This window comes from Lolium perenne, chromosome 6 (genome assembly GCF_019359855.2).
Source record: "Lolium perenne isolate Kyuss_39 chromosome 6, Kyuss_2.0, whole genome shotgun sequence".
NCBI lineage: Eukaryota > Viridiplantae > Streptophyta > Magnoliopsida > Poales > Poaceae > Lolium > Lolium perenne.
The window spans coordinates 224,379,593-224,401,346 of record NC_067249.2 but is presented as its reverse complement, the minus strand read 5'-3'; the positions used below and the strand labels follow the sequence as shown (position 1 = coordinate 224,401,346).

Below are 21,754 nucleotides of genomic sequence, written 5' to 3'. Positions count from 1 at the left end.
CACCCTCTCCACTCACCCTCTCCACATGTGTTTTTAAGGACTGATATTTACATGATTTGCTAGAGATATACTGAAATTAATGGAAATTTGCAAGATATATACTGAAATTAATAAAAAAAATTGCTAGAGATATACTCAAATTAATGGAAATGTGCTAGATATATAGTAGTACTCAGATTAATGCAAAATTGCAAGAGATATACTCAAATTAATGGAAATTTGCCAGAGATATACTCAAATTAATGGAAAAATAAGAGCAGGTGATCGACCCGCGGGCCCCCCTTGACAACCTCTCCACTCACTGCACTGGGCCATCGCACTGTCGGTCGACGCCCATGTGGCGTGGCCCGGCCGGTAGGGCGTCAGCGCGTCGCCACATGCTCCGCCACGTCCGCGGCACCTTCCTCCAATCCAACCACTCCTTCTCTGCACCGCGCATAAAAAGGCCGCGACTCGCGACGCCTGCTCCCCGCGCGCACACCAAGCACGTTCGGACATTCCTTCCCAATCCCGAAATCTCGCCTAGGGAGACCCACACGAACCGCACCGGAGCAATGGCCACCCTCACCGTCCCCGCCGGAGTCCCGCCCGTCGCCGAGGACTGCGAGCAGCTCCGCAAGGCCTTCACAGGTCCGGCCGCCTTCGCTCGCCGTCTCCGCTCCGTTTCTCGGCGTGCGCGCGCATGTGCCTGGACGTACCGCTGACGTGAAACGCGATCCGCTTCATCTCTCTGCTTTGTTCCGCGTGCAGGCTGGGGCACCAACGAGAAGCTCATCATCGACATCCTGGCGCACCGCGACGCCGCGCAGCGCCGCGCCATCCGCGCCGCCTACGCCGAGACCTACGGCGAGGAGCTGCTCCGCGCCCTCAACGACGAGATCCACGGCAAGTTCGAGGTACGCATCCCCGCCATCAGTCGAAACCCACCCGCGCGCGCGCCGATCCACCGATCCGTGCGTCTCCGTTTGCCTGATCCGGTTCGCGCGTGTGTGTGTGTCCCGAAACAGAGGGCGGTGATCCAGTGGACGCTGGACCCGGCGGAGCGCGACGCCGTGCTGGCCAACGAGGAGGCCAAGAAGTGGCACGCGGGGGGCCGCGCGCTCGTCGAGATCGCCTGCACGCGCACGCCCGCGCAGCTCTGGGCCGCCAAGCAGGCATACCACGAACGCTTCAAGCGCTCGCTCGAGGAGGACGTCGCCGCGCACGTCACCGGAGAATTCCGCAAGGTACTATACTCTCTCCGAGATCTCTCGACTCCGCGAGCTCGATCTTGATCTGCCGAAATGCCGTCTTAAAATTGCGTGCACCGCCATCAATCTCTGCTCAAAATTACAAGAGGCAAAGACGCCCACTTAATTATCGGTGGATCAATATGTGCGTAGTTAATTCACCATGATCATGTAACGTGTTTAATTATTTTCCAACATTTCACCCTATTGCTGCTGCCATGATTAGTGCCGTGGAAGACGACTAGCAAAGCAGCTAATCATTCTTTCCATGTAACTGATCGATCTGATGCAGTTTTTTCTTTTCCTTTTGCACTTCTCTCTGGACGCTGATTAGATGTAGTTCTAGATGCGCGGATGGTATGTGCTCGATGATTCCATCTGAGATGTGTAAGCTGCTGCAACTTGTCGAACGAGATCTGGATTACACTAATTCGCCCGCGGCGTCTCTCCATGTGAGGTCGACTGGGACCATTTTATGATTCTAAACTCAGTTGCTACGACGATCTACATTTTTTGGTCTGTAAGATATGCTACCGATCGACATATAAAAAATGATTAGAACCTGAAATTACTTAACTGTAATTCGTGCTACTGCTGCTAAATAGCACATACAGTGCCCAATTTCAAAAATATTTCTTCATCTTAGCTTTTGGTTCCTCTGTAACTGCATTTTGTTGGGTTGATCGGACCACTCTCTCCTATAAACATGTTACTCTTCAGTTAAGCTTGATATCACGATATGCGTTCTGTTTTAGGATATGCTGCTGAACCAGTTAAAATAATGACTAAATTCTGAAATACTACATCGTAATCTATGGTAAAAAAAAACTAAAAAATGGCATCACGACCAATGTCGTCCTTCGTAGGGCTCAACTCTCACTAGATTAGTATGCAAATCATTAATCCATTGTGTCGCGTAACTTGATCATGTTTGATTTATGCAACATGTCACCCTCTATCTGTCTTGATTAGTATAATGTGCCGTGGAGATGACTGGTTAAGCAGCTAATCATTCTATTCATGTATCTGATCTAATGCAGCTTTTCCATTTTTACTGCATCTGGACACTGATAAGATAGTCCTAGTCTTCTAGAGCAAGGATGGTATATGTTTGATGATTCTATCTGAGATATTTGCACTGTTGCAACTCGGCATATGATATCTGGATCGGGGGTCTCTCGTCATGTTAGGTTGATTGGACCATTTTATGGTTATAAACACAATTACTAGCATGATATGCATTTTTTTTACAATGTGCCACTGATCGGATACAAAAATGATTAGAATCTCAAATTCTGATCATCCTAGTGCTTCTAAAGAACACATACAGAATCCAATTCAAAATGGTTATTTCTTCATCTCAGCATTTGATGCCTCTTTTAAGTGCATTTTGGTAGGTTGATAGGACTTGTCACTCTTTAATTAAGATTGATATTATTGATACGTGTTCTGTATTTAGGATTTGCTACTAATCCAGATAATAAGTAATGATTATATAATAGTGGTGCTAAAGAACACGCACAGCCCCCTAATTCAGATATGTTATTTCTTCATCTCAGCTTTTGGTTCCTCTTGTAAGCGCATACCGCTATGACGGCCCAGAGGTGAACACATCGTTGGCACACTCTGAAGCCAAGATACTCCAGGGTAAGATCCATGACAAGGCCTACGGTGATGAGGAAATCATCAGGATTCTCACTACAAGGAGCAAAGCTCAGTTGCTTGCAACATTCAACAGTTACAATGATCAGTTCAGCCACCCCATCAATAAGGTGAATAAGAACTATCTATTTCCTTTCAGTAATAGTTCCCTTTTCCATCAAAAGATAAAAGGTGCTGCATCTTTGGGTGGAACTATGTGAATGATGAATTTCATCAGCCATCCATCAAGCTGAATGATAATAACAAAAATTTCTACTCCCATCAATACAACTTTGTACTGAATCTCTGACGCTTATTATGGATCGGAGGCAGTACAACTGATTTATGTATTCATCAACATCCTCTCTATTAAACACTTGCACTGTACAATTTCATGGAATTTAAGCATCAACTACATATCTTTGTTTCCAAATAGTAATAATAGTACTTACATGTTGACAGAAGAGTAGTTCTTTACACTTTACAGTTTGAGGAGACACTATTTCGTCGTTCATAACTTTTTTTGCTGATCACTAATAGGACTTGAAGGAAGACCCCAAGGATGAGTACCTGGCGACCCTGAGGGCGATCATAAGGTGCTTCACCTGCCCCGACAGATACTTTGAGAAGATTATCAGGCTGGCTATTGGAAGCATTGGTACAGACGAGAACTCCCTTACGAGGATCATAACCACCCGTGCCGAGGTGGACCTGAAGCTTATCAAGGAGGCTTACCAGAAGAGGAACAGCGTCCCACTAGAGAAAGCTGTTTCCAAGGACACGACCAGAGACTATGAAGATATGCTGCTTGCACTCCTGGGAGCAGAGTACTGAGGCGTATGTCTGATCTACCTTCTTGTGTGATGGGGGGAATAAAGAGTGCTTAAAACTGTGAGATGTGTTGTTTTTTCCTGAATGATTATAAACTAGCCTGCATGGCAGTGCTCGTCTGGTAAATTATATGATTCCATCATTTGAGCTGCGGAAAATACCATTGGTGCATTCTAAAGTTCACTCTGGATGATTAGACCGCAGTTCAGTTAGAGCTGAAAAATCATTGTCTCTACTGGTATGATTCATGATCATGATCAGCTAACTGAAGTAGCGACAGGGGAGTGGATTGGTCTCAACCAATTAAAATGCCACCCTAAACTATGAAATCAGCTCTATGAACAAATATTGCTAATCTCTTATACTAGTTTGCATAATGTTTACGTACATCCCGATCAAAGTGCCAGCTTAAAGTTTCATTCATCGTTATCTTTGGTTAAAGGAAAAAAAACATGGCGAATAATGCATCCTTCTGGTCACTCACCTCTTGGTGGATGGTATGTGAATCTTTAATTCATTGTGTCGCGTAGCTGGATCATGATGTATTGTGTTTGGCTTCTGCAACATATCACCCTCTTTCTGTCGTGTTTAGTAAAGTACTGTGTCGTGGAGATGAGTGGTCAAGTAGCAAATCATTCTGTTCATTTTTCTTCGATAAAGAATCATTCTATCCATGTAACTGATCTAATGCAGTTTATCATTTTACTCTCTGAACGCTGATATTAGATGCACGGATTGATGATATATGTTTGATAATTACATGTGAGATGTTTATACTGTTGCAAGTCGTCAAACAAGATCTGGATTATTTTAATTTGCCAGCGGCCTCTCTCCATGTTAGGATAGTTATAAACACAATTACTACCATGATATGCATTTCATTTGTAAGATATGCTACTGACCCAGATATAGAAAGTGGTCAAAATCTGAAATTACTTGAATGTTCATAATATCCGTTGTATTTGTAAGATACGCTACTGATTCAGATATAGAAAGAGGTTAAAATCTGGAAATTACTTAAATGTCCCTGATATGCGTTTTGTTTGTTAGGTTGATTAGGCAAGTTGCTCTTCAGTTAAGCCTGATAGCACGGTATGCGTTCTGTTTTTAGGATGTGGTACTGGTCCAGATAAAAATAAGGATTAAAATTCCGAAATACTTAACTGCATGTATGAAAGCTGCTAAAGAACACCTTCAGTCCCCAAACTCAGATATGTTGGTGCCTCTTGTAAGTGCATACCACTATGACGGCCCAGAGGTGAACACATCGTTGGCACACTCTGAAGCCAAGATACTCCAAGATAAAATCCATGACAAGGCCTATGGTGACGAGGAAATCATCAGGATTCTCACTACAAGGAGCAAAGCTCAGTTGCTTGCAACATTAAACAGTTACAATGATCAGTTCAGCCATCCCATCAATAAGAGCATCTCCAGCCGCGTCCCCCAAAGCGTCCCCCAAAGGGAATTGGGGCGCGCTAGACCAAAAAACCGTTTCAGCCGCGTCCCCCAAAGCCCATTTTTGTCCGGTGCGCCCCGATACGGTGTCTGGCGCCCCGAGCCCGTCCCCGTCCCACAGGGGACGCACCGGGGACGCCGGACACACCGAAAAGCGAGGTGGGGAGTGGCGGGGCTGACTCGTCAGCGGCACAATAAATTTTAACCTAACCGTCGCCTACCTCGTGACGGAAGTTATTGGTTTGCAGCGACGGTGCAGTTCCCGCAGCGACGCGTCCCGTCGCGCCTAGCTCTGCGTGCCGGCGTTAATGAGTGCCACCGCTCCTCCGCCTCCCTCCGGCCTATAAAAGGGCCGCCTCTCATCGTCCCTCTCACACACAAACCCTAGCGCCTCTCTCCCAAACCCTAGCCACCACCATCTCAACAAGACTCGACGCTATGTCTGGTAGAGGCGGAGGCCGACCTCGCGGCCGTGGTCGTGGTCGTGGCCGCGGCAGAGGTGAACGCTCGCCGTCGCCTCCCACGCCGTCGGCTTCATCGTCGGAGATGGACGTGGAGCCGAACGTGCTGTTCGAGTTCGCCCTCGTCCTCAAGGGTGACCCGCGCGGCATCCAGAGGCTGCCGGACTCCTTCGCCGACTACGTCGCCAGCGACGACCGCCCGCGCACGATGCATCTGCGGGAGGCTGCGTGCGGCTACTACCGGTGGATCATCGACGTGATCTACGACGCTCGCGGCAAGATGTACCTAAACATCGGCTGGGAGAAGTTCGCGCGGCACCACAGCCTCGAAGCCGGCTTCATCCTCCTGTTCTCCTACTTCGGCGACAAGGACATGAGCGTCAAGGTCTTCGACGAGACGCGCTGCCGCCGGGACTACCACGGCGATAGCACCGACGAGGAGGACGACTGAGTGTTGTTTCTTCGCAGCGAAACACATGCACGGAAGTTTCTAGATGTTCGCCTCATCGGTAGAACCAACAAGGGCACCATCCTCCCGCTGGATTTTCCAGTTTAGGTGACTGGGTGTGCCCTCGAGTGTTCTTTCTTACCAGCGAACACAGGAAACCTTCGATGCACGGCCTAGTTAGGTTTAGTTTCTTTGCAAAATTTTATATTTGTGTCCACGACGGTTCAAACTATGTATTAGTTTGTGGAAAACCATGTTCCTAACTGTGTTTTCGTGTAAACCATGTTCCCAATTATGTATTAGTTTGTGGAAATTGAAATAAAATGTCAAAAAAAAGTATTTTAAATGTTTGAGGGAGGCGTTTGGGGGACGCGGCTGGGGAGCGACGCCCCCCAAAGACGGCACGAACAAAACACGTCCCCCAAACGCTCAATCCGGCGCGGTTTGGGGGACGCGGCTGGGGATGCTCTAAGGTGAATAAGAACTATCCATTTCCTTTCACTAATAGTTACCTTTTCTATCAAAAGATGAAAGGTGTTGCGTCTTTGGGTGAAACTATGTGAATGATGAATTTCATCAGGCAGCCATCAAGCTGAATGATAATAACAAAAACTTCTACTCCCTCCGATCTGAGGGAGTACAACTGATTTATGTATTCATCAACATCCTCTCTATTAAACACTTGCACTGTACAATTACATTGAATTTAAGCATCAACTGCATATCTTTTTTTTCAAAATAGTAATAACACGGAGTAATAGTTACATGTGACAGAAGAGTAGTTCTTTACACTTCACAATTTGAGGAGGCACTATTTCGTTGTTCAGAACTTTTTCTGCTGATCATTAATAGGAAACACCCACACACATGCTTGTGTGTACAAATGCATTCTCTGTTTCTTACCACATAATTGCAAATAATGTGATATCCATAGAATCACACTTTTATTTCGTGAACACTTTAAACCCTCTAGAGAAGATGCCATCGCATTGAGAGGGCCACTGTGCTTGTTATACGTATATCATTTCAGTTAGTATTTCATTTATGGAAGATAAATCAAAGAGGCTGATTTTGTTTGAAAGTCGGTACATTTAAAAGATGACACCTTTAGATTTATACCATCAAAAGATCTATATCTAAGTTTATACCACCGAAAGGTTTGTCACCTTGCTGGTTTTATCACTCTGTCTGCCCTCTTTTGTTAGATAAATTACTTCCTCTGTTTACTAATATGAGATCTTTCTACAGGTATAATTTAAAGTAGATTAGATATGGATCAAAATGTGTGGACCTACACCCTAAAGCTAGAGGTGGACTAACGAGCTGCTCGGATCGCTAAGCCTATGATCATTAGCTCGTGATCGTCAAGGCTTTGATTGTTAAGCTCGTTAAGAACAACGAGTTGAAATCATGGTTTGGCTCAGCTCCTTACGTGCTTGTTAGCGCTCAGCAGCTGACATGCGTATCTACCTAAGCATGCATATCTACCTCTCAGTGTTCATATCAACACGGTAAGATAGACATATGCAGCTAAGCTAACTAGGCCAGATACCTAGTATGAGGATTAGGCAATGCAAAAGAAAGCATGTGGATCAGAACCGGATATCGTCTTGAACTTGGACACCAGCTTCTTCCGCTAATCCATTGCCCCGACGAGCAGGTACACACCATAGTGTCGTGTGCGGAGCGAGGGGTCTGGCAAGGCGACCAGCGGACGAACATCTAAGGAGGTCAGCACAACCCTAGGGTGCCGCCGCATATGACTAAATGAGGAAAGTTTGGGAGGGCTACTTCGTTAGATCATTGGGTCGCTCCATTGGTCTCCCTTGATGGACTTGGTTGTTGCTTGTTTGCCTCACCTTAAAGGGGCTAGGAGCCTAAGTACCCAACAATGTGGCCCACACTAACTTGTTACCAATCTTAAGCAGCTCACGCACATGTTTGGCTCAATTGTTTAGCTTGTTAACTTTATCGAGCAAAAGAAAATGTTGCTCAACGAGTACTTTTTTTTAAGATGTTGGATCTTTATGTCCAGCCCTAAGTGAACCGCGTCTAAATAATGCATTTACGAAAAATTCTAAAATGTCTTAGAACTGAGTGAGTATTTCTTTTCTGGATTAAATAATTTAAAATTTCCTGTTTTACCCCTGTAGACATATGAACTGAACCCACAGCGCTGTTCAGCACAACTTCGAACAGAACCACCGTCCACGCACAGAGAGAAGCTCCGACCACCGCATTCACGGATCCGTTTGGTTGGTGGACAAACGTGTATGGTATGGGATGGATCAGATTTGGTGGATGGGATTGTCCCAATTAAAGTGATCCCTTGTTTTGTTTGGTTCCAAGAATTTGAGGGGTGGGATGGGATGTGATTAGCTTATATTATTCAACAGCTGTTGGTTAACAAGGCAAATTGCAATTAGCCAAAAAAGGGAACGGTGGAGTTCGACGCCTCAAGCCACCGCCGCACGCGGGTACATCTCCGCAACCTCATCGCCCTGGGTGGGGTGCGACGGCGCGCTGCCGCGGCCGCGCCCGCGCGCGCTCCACAACGTGGCCGCAGCATCAGGAGTGCCGCTGCGCGTCACGATGTGGCCATGCTTTGGCGGGAGGTAGCTGCGCATGTATCCATGAGGCTGGCGGCGACTGGAGGCGTGCGCTCGCGTGTCGACGAGGATCGTCATGGCGGTCCGGCGGCTGGAGGCGTGCGCTCGCGTGTCGACGAGGATCGTCATGGAGGTCCGGCGGCTGGCAGCGACGCGATCTGATGGAGCACGGAGTGCGACGCCGGGAGCTACTGGTCGGGCTCGAGGCGGCCGCACTGGCAGAGACCTCAAGGAGGGCGAGCGCGAGGGTGAAGAGATGCGGCGGCTCGGACGCACCGGCGACGAGGGAGGTGACTCGGTGACGGTTTTCCTGTGGCTCTTTGCGGCTAGAATGGTTTGGTTAGAGAGGGATTAGAAGCGGTCCACACAATTAGCAAAACATGGATGAGGAGGGCCGGCCGATTTTGCCGGATCGGTTGATCCACGTTTTTGGGGGAATATTCTCCTATGAGGGATGGTTCCATCCTTCTCAGTTACAACCAAACACTACCGCATAATGGATGATCCCATCCCATCCCTCTTTTTCTCACGAACCAAACGCACGCCTACTGACCTACCCAGCACCGACCACCGCGGCGGAGGATTTCCTCGGTGGCGCCGGGCGCGCCTCCATCCCAGGCGAAGCCAGCTCCCATAGGCATGGAGAGAAGGGCCCCAGCCGGCCGCCCGAAACCCTAGCCCGAGCGGTCCGTGACATCGCCGGTGCGGCCGCCGCCGCCACACCTCGTCCGGCCGCGGTACGATCTCCGCGACGTCCCCAAGCTCCTCCCTTGTTCTTCCCCGACGCGTGGTATCCCCGAAAGGAGCGAGCTTTTCCCTTGTTTGAAGGATAACGCCCGCCGTCGTCCCGCTCGGGAGACCCACCCAGCCATCCCCACCCTCCTCCCCTTCTCCGTTCACTCCCTCGCCGCCGGTGCCCCGCCGCGTTGGTCCCTCTCCCGTAGCGTGCTGTAGGCGCGGCGGATCTGTCTGTCGGGAGCCGGTGCTGCGGCTTCTTCTTGGGAAAAACCCCAAATCCCCAAACCCTCCAATCTCAATCGCGTCGGCTCCTGCCATTCCGCCATCCCGGCAGCATGTACTACGAACATCAAGGGCCTCGGTGCAGGTGCCCCCATGGAGCCCAGTGTTCCGGAGTACCGCCCTACGGTGGCCTTGCGGCGGCGGCCTTGAACAGCCGCGTACGGCCATTCCCCATGGATGCAGCGACGGAGGCCCAGCTGCGGGGAGTTGGCGTGGTCACCAGAGGACTGGATGCTAAAATCGTCACCCTGCTCTCCTGCGTCCACGCCGTCCTCCCCTCTCCGCCCGTCGTCTCCAGCCACGCCGACCTCTCTGCATCCCTTCTCACCCCACCTTTGGACGGCGGCGACCGCATCAGCGACCTCCCCGACAAGATCCTCCGCGACATCGTCTCCCGCCTCCCTGTCAAGGACGGCGCGCGCACCGCCGCGCTCTCCTGCCGCTGGCGCGGCGTCTGGCGCTCCACCCCGCTCGTCCTCATCGACACTGACCTCCTCCCTGTCGGAAGCGGCTCGGGCCTGCAGGTTGCGTGCGCTGATGCAGCGCACCAGGTCGCGTCCGCCGTCTCCTGCATCCTGCACGCTCACCCGGGGCCCTTCCGCTGCGTCCACCTCATCGGTAGCTACCTGGGGCAGTACCCCGAGGTGCTCGCGTTCTGGCTGCAGCTCCTCGCCGCCAAGGGCGTCCAGGACCTTGTCCTCGTCAACCGCCCGTGGCCGCTCGACATGCCCCTCCCGCGCACCCTGTTCGACATGGCAACCCTCACCCGCCTGTATCTCGGCGTCTTTAAGTTCCCTGACACGACCGGCATCCGGCGCGCTGTGGCATTCCCCTACCTCCGCGAGCTCGGCCTTTGCTGGGTGGCCATGCTGAGGCCGGAGGATATGGATTTCATCCTTGCCAGGAGCCCTGTGCTGGAGATCCTCTGCATCCAGGGGAACATGCTTGTGAACCACCTAGATCTTGTCAGCCGCAGCCTCCGGTGTGTGCAGATCATTGAAGGCGTTGATCTGAACATAACAGTCAAGTACGCCCCACATCTTGAGCGGCTCATTATCTGGTCATCATTTATCCAAGATGACCTGCCCAGGTTGGTCAAGATTGGCCATGCCCCCGCGCTAAGCGTAATTGGCTATTTGGAACCGGAGAGGCACGCACTAGAGATCCGCAACACCGTCATCAAGGTGCATACAACGAACGATGTCAAGTTTCCATTCTTCAATTCCACAATGTATGTTTATGTACATGTGTGATCTGGTCTCACAAAAATGGGTGCATTTTGCAGGCTGGGACAAGGGCGAGTCCGTACACCATGGTCCCAAGCGTCAAGATCCTCGGCTTAAGAGTCTACTTTGCCATCCGCGACAATGCTAAGATGCTGCCCAGCTTCCTCAGATGCTTCCCCAATGTTGAGACGCTTCATCTTGAGGTGACACCACACTTGCTTAACTTGGCATCAATTTCCATCTTTGGGCACTAGCATCATCAATCTATACTGCTAATGCTTCCATCTAGAGCCAAAGTTTTTCTACTTTTTGTTTGAGGTGAGCTGAAATTTCCAACTGATTAATCAATCTACAGTCCAAGGAGACTTATCAGCCCACTGGCAAGCTGAGCTACAAGTTCTGGCAGGAGGTTGGTCCCATCAAATGTGTGCAGTCACACATTAAGCTGATGGTCTTCTATGGCTTCCGAGGGGAGCGGGGCGAGCTTTCCTTCCTCAAGTACTTCCTGGAGAGCGCACCGATGCTGGCAAAGCTGGTTATTATCTATAACAAGCGAAGTTTTACTTCATTGACTGAGGTGAACTCCAAAGTGCAACCTCTGTTTGCTGCAAAATGGGCCAGCCAAGACTGTTCGCTGTTGCTCTTGGAGAGTGCATTTCAAGAAGGTGAAGACAAGTGGTTGCTGAACTTCAAAACAGGATCTGATTTCTCTACAAGGGACCCGTTTGCGTGCGCTGCTGCTCTTGGTGGGTGCCATTTTTAAGGAGAAGGCTTTGTGTTCAGTGAAGATTGGAAAGAGGTTTTTGAGTTTCTACTAGGGGCTCTTTTGAGTTCAGCGGGTGATTAGCTTTTCTAGGGAAACACATTGTTATGCTCTGTTGCCGTAGCTGTAGAGATGATCGACGAATCTACTCCGAACACCTCAGCTTACACATTTAGGATTAGTGCTATTTGTGATTTGATTAGGCAAAGAGATGCTAGCATTGTAAAAGTAAGCGGTGAGGTAAACACTGTAAGCCCTCTAGACTAGGTAGGTTACAGGGTCGAACAAAGCTTTAGCTCAGGGATATACCCCAGGAAGCGATTGCCTTCGATTGTAAACCTTTTTTTGGTCAGAGTTCCTCGTTTTACTCGCAAGACGACCTTTCAGATGTTGGTGCAAAAGACTGTTGCTCAAATGCAGTTTCCTGCGGTTTGTTTATTGAGCTTTGGCCTCTCGTTGATCATGTCAGAACTCACAATTCTGCTGAATGTGTTGCTTGATGCTGGCAGACAGAGATATACTCGCGGGCTATTTCATGCTTTACGAATTTCCTTTAGTTTGTTCCATGGAACGTGTATTCCTTCTGATGTATCCTGGTTGATTTTGCTCGTTTGGAATTGTTAAATTATCATCAGAGCTAAGCTATCTCATGTTGTACTTACGAGTCATTCTGCTGTTTTTTGAGAGAGTTATTCTGCTGTTATGTGCACTAAATCAGTTGATTCGGTTTGTGTACATTGTTACGCGAATTTGCTGTGGTTGTTAGAACAATGCATCCCAAATCCAACTTTCGTGTTCCTCCAATCTTTTGACGAAAGCAGTAGCACTGCTTTTCATTCATAAGAGATAGAAAATAAGTTCAACTATGCCCAGGACAGGAAGACTGAATCACACCGTACCATTCCATTGCGGTCCTTTTATTCCTGCAATTCTCTGTTTAAAAGGCGGCCTTCTCACCGCATGTCTTATTCAGTTACTATGTTTTTTCCCCTCCTTTGCTTCCTCTCTACGGATGATTTCTACCCATTGAATCTACAATGAGCTATCAAGATTAGTCGCTGGACTGCATCGTACAGTACGTTGTACTTCTACAGTCCGCGGTACAATAGTGGCGTAAAGTTGGTGTAATGAAAAAAACAAGAGAAATACTAAAATGTACTGAGATTGTCCACCCCATGAAACAAATTACGGGGTAAAAGAAATTAGGCTGTAGCTAATTTACCTCCTCTAAACTAGCTCGACTTTGGAGAAATAGTAGATGAACCGGTAGACTACAAAATAAGTTCAATTGACCATTCTTTTTAGAACTAGTAGTATTTATAGGAATTCCCTTCAATTGGCCATAGTACATGTTCAAGAACAAACAACTCATAATATAAATGAAGATGATAAGATCAGCAAACTGGGCGATAATATCTTTAGCGGCCATGCACAGCAAGCTGAATTCACCAACTTTAGAATTTCCAAGTGTCAATAAACAACAAGCTTTCATTGTTTATATTTTCGAACCACAACCTATCAAGACATTGTTCTCTTGGTCTATTGATTGATATACCAAAATGTTTGTAGTGTCAATTTTAGTGTTTAGAGAGTTATGCATTGGTTAGAGCATGTCTAACAGACCCATTAAAAGGGCCAAACCCGTATAATAACCGCCGAAATAAGGGGTTGGGTACTACCCGGCCGTCTAGCAGACCCCGTAAAACAAGCCCCCGCATCGATTTTTTACAGTTTTGGCTACGAGGCGGCTCTTCGCCCCTTACTTGTACGGGGCGGGAGGCTGAATACAGGGCCAACCCCTCATCCCATTTCACTAGGGCGCGCGGATATTTCAGAATTCCCAACCGTTTTCCCCACGCCGCCACCATAGCCACCCGCGCGCCGCCGCTGAAAACAGAATATTCCGTAGGATTCTGTTTTACGGAGTGAGGATACGGGATCTGCTAGCTCGGACGAGTTTTCGGCCAGCGAAAAGTAAATACAGGACCCTCTACTCGTGTTTTAAGGGGTAGAAAAATAAGGGGTACGTTAGACATGCTCTTATATTCGCCAAAGGAAAACCCCAAAATCCGAAACCCTCGTCAGCTACTCCGGCAGCGGCGGCGGCGGCGGCGGCGATCACCAGTCCCAATGTACCGCGCGCACCAGGGACCTCGGTGTGCCGGAGCGCCGCCCGTGGGAAGCCTTGCGGCGGCGGCCCTGAACAGCCGCGTGCGGCCCTTCCCCATGGACGCGGCGGCGGAGGCCCAGCAGCGGGAGTGCGGCGTAGTCACGGAGGGACTAGATGCGCACATCGTCACCCTGCTCTCCTGCGTCCACTCCGTCCTCCCCTCTCCGCCCGTCGTCTCCAGCCACGCCGCCCTTCTCCCCCCACCTTCGGACGGCGTCGACCGCATCAGCGACCTCCCCGACAAGATCCTCGGCGACATCGTCTCCCGCCTCCCCGTCAAGGACGGCGCGCGCACGGCCGCGCTCTCCTGCCGCTGGCGCGGCGTCTGGCGCTCCGCCCCTCTCGTCCTCATCGACTCCGACCTCCTCAGTCCTCACCGTCGGAAGCGAGTCGGACGCGCGCGCTGACGCGCGGCGGGTCGCGTACGCCGTCTCCGACATCCTGGACGCTCACCCGGGGCCCTTCCGCTGCGTCCACCTCGTCTGCAGCGGCCTGGAGGAGTACCCGGACCTGCTCGCGCGGTGGCTCCATCTCCTCGCCGTGAAGGGCGTCGGGGAGCTCGTGCTGGCCAACCGCCCGTGGCCGCTCGACACGCCCCTCCCGCCCACCGTGTTCGGCATGGCAACCCTCACCCGCCTGTACCTTGGCGTCTTCCAGTTCCCTGACACGACCGCCATCCGGGGCGCCACGGCATTCCCGCGCCTCCGCGAGCTGGGGCTCTGCTTCGTGGCCATGCTGAGGCGGGAGGACATGGAGTTCCTCCTTTCCAGGAGCCCTGTGCTGGAGATCCTATGCATCCAAGCGAACGTTCTTGTCAAGCACCTAGATCTCGTCAGCCGCAGCCTCCGGTGCGTGCAGATCATCGAAGGCATTGATCTCAACATCGCAGTCAAGAATGCACCACACCTCAAGAGGCTCATCATCTGGTCATCGACGGTCCGAGATGACTTGCCCAGGTTGGTCAAGATTGGGCATGCCCCCTCTCTAAGCATACTTGGCTATTTGGAACCGGAGCAGCACACGCTAGAGATCGGCAACACCATCATCAAGGTGCATAAAGCGATGTCATATTTTTTTCAATTCCACACTGTATGTTTATGTACATGTATGAACTTGTCTCACAAAAGTGGGTGCATTTTGCAGGCTCGGACAAGGGCGAGTCCGAACACCACGGTCCCAAGCGTCAAGATCCTCGGCTTAAGAGTGTACTTCTCCATCCGCAACAATGCTAAGATGCTGCCCAGCTTCCTCAGATGCTTTCCCAATGTCGAGACACTTCATCTTGAGGTGACACCACACTTGCTTAACTTGGCACCAATTTCCATCTTTGGGCACTAGTATCATCAATCGATATTTGCTAATGCTTCCATCTAGAGACAAAGTTCTTTACTTTTTGTTTGAGATGAGCTGAAATTTCTTACTGATTAACCAATCTACAGTCCAAGGAGACTTATCAGCCCACTGGCAGGCTGAGCAACAAGTTCTGGCAGGAGGTCGGTGCTATCGAATGTGTGCAGTCACACATTAAGCTGTTGGTCTTTTATGGCTTCCGTGGGGAGCGTGGCGAGCTCTCCTTCCTCAAGTTCTTCCTGGAGAGTGCAAGGATGCTGACAAAGCTTGTGATTGTGTTCAACAAGGGAAGTTTCGCTTCAGTGACGGAGGCGAACTCCAAAGTGAAACCTCTGTTTTCTACAAAATGGGCCAGCCGAGACTGTTCGCTGTTACTCTTGGAGAGTGCACTTCCAGCAGGTGAAGACAAGTGGTTGTTGAACTTCAAAACAGGATCTGATTTCTCCACAAAGGACCCGTTCACGTGTGCTGTTGCTCTTGGCGGGTGCAGTTTTTAAGGAGAAGGGCTGGTGCTTACTGCTTACTGAAGATTAGAAAGATGTTCTCCACCAGGGGCCTTTTTTGAGTTCATTGGCGATCAGCTTATTCTAGGGAAACACATGGTTAGTCCTCTGTTGCAGTCTCTACCTTCAGTGGAAGGCAACGTTCTGGATCATTGGCTTGTGTTTTTTGGTCAGACTTCCTGGTTTTATTTGCATGACGACCTTCAGAAAGTTGATGCAAAAGACGAGTGTTGCTCAAATGCACTTCTGTATGGTTTATCTATTTAGCTTTGGCCTATTGCTGATAATGTTAGGACTCACAATTTCTGCTGAATGTGTTGCACTACGCTGGCAGACAGATATTTTCGTGAGCTATTCCATGCTTTATTACTGATTCCGTTTAGCTTGTATCATGGAATGGATGTTTCGCCTGATGTGCCATGGTTGATTTTGTGCGTCTGGAATGTTAAATTATTATCAGAGACAAGCTATCTTCTGTGCAGTAGAAATCATTTGCATCAGACATGTACTGTTCACATAGGTAGGGATATGATTCAGATCCGAGTCACAGACCGGAAGAGATTTGTACAATTATATTCGAACAAGACAACCACATCATCTTGTTCTCTAGCAAATTCAACTAAGTTGCAGTTGTTGGAAGAACGAATACATCCTGAATCCAGCTCCTTTTGTTCATCCAGTGTTCCTGAATCCAGTTGCTTTTGTTCATCAAGCGTGGATCTCTGTTTGAATGTGGCCTGTCACCGCAGTCTTGTTCAGTTCTTCTGTATTTGTTCTCCTTTCCTCTCTACGGATTACAGTAGCCTAACTCTTGGATGATTTCAAGCCATTGGTTCTACAATGGACTATCCGGATTGGGCACTAAAGTGCATGGAACAGTACATTCTACGGTTCACAGTACAATAGGCAGCACGCTGAGTTAGTGCAATGAAAAGAACACGAGAAAGCCTACTCCCATGGTCTCTTTATAGAATATATCCAAATTGTGTTTTGCGAAATTGTCAAATGGAAGTGGTAATATTGGACCAGCAAATATCTCTGGTCCAAGTACAGAGGTGATCCAATCGGACCTTCACAATGTTGCATGCTGGTGATGATGTCGATGTCTTCTCCTCCGAGCTCGTGAGTCCCTTCTCCTGAGTATAGTAGTTGTGCGCTTAGGGGTACTATCATCCTGATTCTCCATGTTGTTGTCTGGAAAACCCAGTATACAGGCCAGTGGGTCATCCATGAGATTCCCAAATGATGTCTACAAACATAAACATAAAATGATGCTGTGATTTTACTTCTGTTAGTATAATGCAAAAAAGGCATAAGCTTTTGCATGCAAAAAGATGCATAGATTTCCCTCCATAAAACAAGGATGCCTCTTTGTGTTCTGAGTTCTGATAAACTTCAAGATTAGTTATAACTTACGTTTTTTACCGTCGTCTCGGCAGATATTGTTTTGGCCTTATCTGCCGAGTTGTTTGCTTCAGTCTCCTGCCTTTCCACATAGGTGCCGTCAATATACATGTTACGTGGGATCCACCTGAACTCTAGTTTATGCTGATCAGTGTAGAGCTCCTCGGCATAAAAATGCCTCCGTACTGCTTCAACCGATGATTTCTCATCACTATGCTTAGTAAGTATTCTGCAAGTGAAACAATCAGTTAGCTAGCTACTACACCTGACACAGCAAAAGTAAAGTATCGTGACTTCACAAACCGCACATAGTAGATAGCTCTGTTTTCAACCGTTCATCTCCTTTGTTCAATAAGTATAAAGTACATGTATGCAACGATCTATAGTACACCATCTGCCCTGCAATCAAACCAGCACCTGGAATATCGTTCATCAGATTATCATTCCACTAGAAAAATGTTTAGTGCACACACAAGAACAAACAAGACTCAATTCACCAATAATTTTGAAGGTAGTAACCAAGGTCATTCACTAGACCCATTTTTCTGTCAGGCCAAGAAAAATAGTCTAGCAGCTAGAAGGTTCAATTTAATTTAAATCTTTTGGCCGATCATCTACTGATGCCTGTATCTAAAAAACTGCATGCTTCCTCAACTAAGCCAAGTTGTTTTTACAGTAAACAGAGGGTAATAAGGCACAAAACTGGGAGAAACCAACACGTGCCCTTCCAACTAGAATTTTTGCAATATGAATTACGAAAGCAACCTTGAAGAAGTCCAATAACTGGTATATATTGTTATTGTGTTCCCAAAATTGTTTCCAATTCCAAGTAAGGCTAAATCAATATCAGTTAAATTTCAAAATTTGAAATACAAATGGCAAACCAAGATTTACTAGCTCTGGGAATGGTCGGAAAGTTGTACCATCGACCGTATATTTTAAGAACTGGAAAATATATAGCTTGACTATGCATTTGAATGCCACTTCCAACACAAGGGCCAGTACCAGGTTCATAGCCTTACCAGCACTCACTCCAAGCCTTAATAGTCGAGGCACAGGTTGACCTCCAACAATTTTATGTACTGCAAAACAGAAAAAAATATGTAAGCATGTGTGGTACCAACAGCAAGTCCCTGACAGGAAGCTCAACAGTGACAGTATTTGCAGCATAATTTAATCACAGAAGTTTGATTTGCACTGAAAGTAATCTGTTTCAATTTATTCGAAAGGAAATAGGTGTTACTTCTAAAGAAAAGCCACTTACGTATTAATAGAATACGGATAAGCTCAAACGACGCATATACGACCCAAACTACATGGCACAATGGTTTATAAAACAGAGGCAAGGTGTTGCAGGCATACATAATAACATAAATAGGCACATCAATATCCTTTTTAAGTAATAAGAACGACAAAATAGATAACATTGTTTACTGACAACACTTGGCATGTATCATGGCACATGATACATGCCACAACCCAAACTACAGGCCACAATGGTTTATAAAACAGAGGCAAGGTGTTGCAGGCATACATAATAACATAAATAGGCACATCAATATCCTTTTAAGTAATAAGAACGACAAAATACATAGCATTGTTTACTGACAACACTTGGCATGTATCATGGCACATGCAGGGTGAGCACCCACACATGCCTCCCAAGAAATTAGGCCAGCGATTTTTCTTGAGAATATATATTAGTTAGGCTAAATTAAATATTAGTTCAATTATTGTGCAGCAAATAACCAGACGTTTTATGTGCCCTGAGGCTTGTTTTGGTTCTTGATCATGCGCGTTTGTGCAAATTAAACTAAAATAAGATAACTTGAGTGTAGAAGATGCAGCCAAGAGCAAAAGGTTAAATTCATGTCCACGTTTCTCTTGCCAAGCTCTCACCAGTAAATTGTGGTTACACGGAGAAAAAATAGCAACATGCGAACTGTAGATTCAAAACAAAAAGTATAAAATCAGGTAATTTTTTACTCCCCTCTGACCCATAATATAAGACGTCATTACAACCATTATACTCCTATATTGCTTGTAATAACATCTTATATGATGGGACAAGGGAGTATTTATTATCTTTCCCCAGAACCTATTTGAAGGCCATGGTAGGATCTTCACAAAATGTATGCATGGTTCTGATACTTAAAAAAAGTTAGATGTATACAGATTCCTTACATGTGCCCAAGTTTAATGGGACTCTTTCAAGACCGTTATGTAGTGCTGTCAATTTGTTTTTCCATTCATATACTTTTCACTCTTGCGATATAAAGAAGCTCTAGATTTTCTGGATGAATTGCAAGCATGTGATTGGACATTTTATCTTTTGTCTACTTCCCAACACTGCACTCCATAATAAGAGCTTCATGTCTTCTTGCAATTGTCTTGAGGTGGAACTTAAGAGTAGTGAATTTGCTAAAATACAACATTAAGATACATAGATTAGAAATTAAGGTGGCAAGATCAACTGATTACAAGATGTAATTAGTAGAGAGCATTGTAGTGTGGTATGAACACTATGTTTTCCTAAGTAGGTAAGACTAAGGGCTTAATTTTAGATTTTGCACTGGGCCACCAATTTCTCAGGTACGCTCAAGCACTTGTTAATATCAAAAGAAGAACGGTGTGTACTGGCCAGGAAAAGGGAACAGAGGAATATCTTGCAATTTGAACAACACAGTTCATCGGAGAGCACATGGCACATCAGAGAAAACTGTCACTATCTAACAGTTGTATATCAGTTTTTACATATCCTCACCTCTATTTTTATGATGTAAAATTTAAAAAATCACTCTAGGCTGTTGGGCTGCCAGAAGGTTTCCATGTGCATGCTTGATAAATACTACTATTGGCATAACGCCACACCATAATATGGTTGGTGTAAGGAAACGAGAATTACTGAATTAGACATGCACAACTCTTTATGATTTCTACAGTGTTTCAGTGTTTGGCACGTTTAACATAGACGATTATGTTAAGATCTATTACACATTACTATATACATACCACATCAACTGAGATTGTCCATAAGTTGACTAAGAATTTCTTATGACTAAGTAGATGATGCAAGCCATCCGGTCTAATATTAATTTCCCGCAACCCCTGCACAAATCTCAACGCAGAGGCACTATACTGCTCAGGGTGTAGACTTAGACATAAGAAAACCTCAGGCGACGTAGTCAAATTTAGCAAAACCGAACATCATATTGCCATAACGTTGCCATGTGTCGGTGCTGTATTTTCCACAAACTGTTCTGGACTGGCTCTTGCATAGAAGACATCAAGAGGGGACTCGAAACAGATGGCACTCTAGTTTTATTCTAATAAAGCACAATTTCCATCATTTGAGAACACACTCAAATTCATAGCACAACTCTACGAAGTGGCAATAGCTTACGCTGCAGGCTAAGCTATAACAACAGGTTAACCGACTGTTTCTCATTCAGCACTATTGCAATTTGTAAGCCAATTAACGGCCTCACAGATCGAATGGGGGGTTGTTTACCTTGAGCGGCAGCAAACGATGTAGTGAAGCCGACCAGCGAAGTGGCCACGGTGTAGCTCATGTTGGTGAAGATCGAGCAGGCCCGGAGCATCGTGTCCTGCCGTTGGGTCATGTTCCCCTGAAGCACCAGTAGCGCACCCAGATCAAGAAACCATCAACCGAAACAAGAAGAAGAGTAGGGCAGCGGCGATGCGCGCCTCTTGCGAACCTTGGCCCGCATGGAGACATTCAGCTCCCGGACCGCCTCCCCCCTCTGCAATTGCGAAAGAAACCCCCGTCATTCCCACAGGTGAACGGCACTAGGAGGGACGAAACGAGACCATGAGAGGAGCAATTAGGGCGTCTAGTGGGGATGATCCGGCGAACCTTGCCCAGTATCTGCCCGAAGACGTCCTTCAGCTTCGTCGCCATCGCCGCGCCGCGCCTCTCGCTGCAGTAGTGGAGGAAGACTGGGAGAGCCGGAGAGGAACCGTGGAAGAGGAAGCAGCCTCAGATTTAGGGCTTCAATTTCCATGGACCTTCATGTGCTATTGGGCCGAAATTATTGGATCCTACTTGTTTGACTTCGAGACTTGAGGTAGCCCTGGCCATGGGCAACCCGGCCCGAAAAAGCCAGACCTGAGCCTGAAAATGTTCGCCCGACAGCTGGGGAGCTCCTATACGCCGAGCTGGTCGGTGCGGGGGAACGCACCGCACACCCCCTCCCCCCCGGGCGTATATGGGCTCGGCGCATTTAGTTTGATCGTTGTTCGGATGAATGTACGCCCCCGGCGTGGCTTACTGGGCCCGGCCCAACAGAAACATGTAGGATTTTCTTTTTTCGTTTCTTTTCTATTTGTTAAATTTTTACTATTTTAATATTTTTGAAAAATAAAAAATTATCAAAATCTGAATACTTTAAAATTTTAAATTGAGCATCTCTGCTTTGAATAATTTTTAAAAGATTTTCGCTTTTTTTTAAAAAAATTGAACAATTTTCAAATTGGAACAAATTTTAAATTTGAATAATTTTAAGTTTCAACAATTTTCTAATCTGAACAATTTTAAGTTTAAACTATTTTCTAATTTGAACATTTTTTAATTTGAACAATTTTCTACTTTGAACAATTTTCGATGTGAACAAATTTTAA

General features: G+C 47.2%; 3 protein-coding genes and 1 pseudogene across 3 annotated transcripts; 3 read left to right on the top strand and 1 right to left on the bottom strand.

Moving 5' to 3' along the window:
• Positions 1–463: 463 nt before the first annotated feature.
• On the top strand, positions 464–3,859 carry LOC127305821 (annexin Gh1). The gene is made up of 5 exons (XM_051336348.2): positions 464–630; positions 751–896; positions 1,008–1,226; positions 2,789–3,001; positions 3,411–3,859. The coding sequence occupies exons 1-5, from the start codon at positions 555–557 to the stop codon at positions 3,702–3,704; spliced, it is 948 nt and encodes a 315-aa protein (XP_051192308.1). The 5' UTR covers positions 464–554; the 3' UTR covers positions 3,705–3,859.
• Positions 3,860–9,192: 5,333 nt separating this feature from the next.
• On the top strand, positions 9,193–12,124 carry LOC127305815 (F-box/FBD/LRR-repeat protein At1g51370-like). Its single transcript, XM_051336342.2, has 3 exons — positions 9,193–10,881; positions 10,983–11,126; positions 11,279–12,124. The coding sequence occupies exons 1-3, from the start codon at positions 9,751–9,753 to the stop codon at positions 11,684–11,686; spliced, it is 1,683 nt and encodes a 560-aa protein (XP_051192302.1). The 5' UTR covers positions 9,193–9,750; the 3' UTR covers positions 11,687–12,124.
• Positions 12,125–13,750: 1,626 nt separating this feature from the next.
• LOC127305816 (FBD-associated F-box protein At5g60610-like) lies at positions 13,751–16,175 on the top strand (annotated as a pseudogene).
• A 457-nt stretch (positions 16,176–16,632) lies between these two features.
• LOC127305822 (uncharacterized) lies at positions 16,633–21,133 on the bottom strand. Its single transcript, XM_051336349.2, has 7 exons — positions 20,991–21,133; positions 20,833–20,877; positions 20,625–20,742; positions 18,136–18,195; positions 17,422–17,530; positions 17,126–17,342; positions 16,633–16,958 (listed from the first exon to the last, which is right to left on the bottom strand). The coding sequence occupies exons 1-7, from the start codon at positions 21,033–21,035 to the stop codon at positions 16,782–16,784; spliced, it is 771 nt and encodes a 256-aa protein (XP_051192309.1). The 5' UTR covers positions 21,036–21,133; the 3' UTR covers positions 16,633–16,781.
• Between the last annotated feature and the right edge of the window lie 621 nt (positions 21,134–21,754).

What these genes read in the sequence shown, in the direction of transcription:
- LOC127305821 (XM_051336348.2), top strand. Translation starts at nt 555, where the DNA reads ATGGCCACCCTCACCGTCCCCGCCGGAGTCCCGCCCGTCGCCGAGGAC. An exon ending in GCTCCGCAAGGCCTTCACAG is followed by an intron (nt 631 to 750) that starts GTCCGGCCGCCT and finishes TTCCGCGTGCAG; the next exon opens with GCTGGGGCACCAACGAGAAG. An exon ending in TCACCGGAGAATTCCGCAAG is followed by an intron (nt 1,227 to 2,788) that starts GTACTATACTCT and finishes TCTTCATCTCAG; the next exon opens with CTTTTGGTTCCTCTTGTAAG.
- LOC127305815 (XM_051336342.2), top strand. Translation starts at nt 9,751, where the DNA reads ATGTACTACGAACATCAAGGGCCTCGGTGCAGGTGCCCCCATGGAGCC. An exon ending in TCCGCAACACCGTCATCAAG is followed by an intron (nt 10,882 to 10,982) that starts GTGCATACAACG and finishes TGCATTTTGCAG; the next exon opens with GCTGGGACAAGGGCGAGTCC. An exon ending in TTGAGACGCTTCATCTTGAG is followed by an intron (nt 11,127 to 11,278) that starts GTGACACCACAC and finishes ATCAATCTACAG; the next exon opens with TCCAAGGAGACTTATCAGCC.
- LOC127305822 (XM_051336349.2), bottom strand. Translation starts at nt 21,035, where the DNA reads ATGGCGACGAAGCTGAAGGACGTCTTCGGGCAGATACTGGGCAAG. An exon ending in TCGGGCAGATACTGGGCAAG is followed by an intron (nt 20,878 to 20,990) that starts GTTCGCCGGATC and finishes TCGCAATTGCAG; the next exon opens with AGGGGGGAGGCGGTCCGGGA. An exon ending in AAGGCTTGGAGTGAGTGCTG is followed by an intron (nt 17,531 to 18,135) that starts GTAAGGCTATGA and finishes ACGATATTCCAG; the next exon opens with GTGCTGGTTTGATTGCAGGG.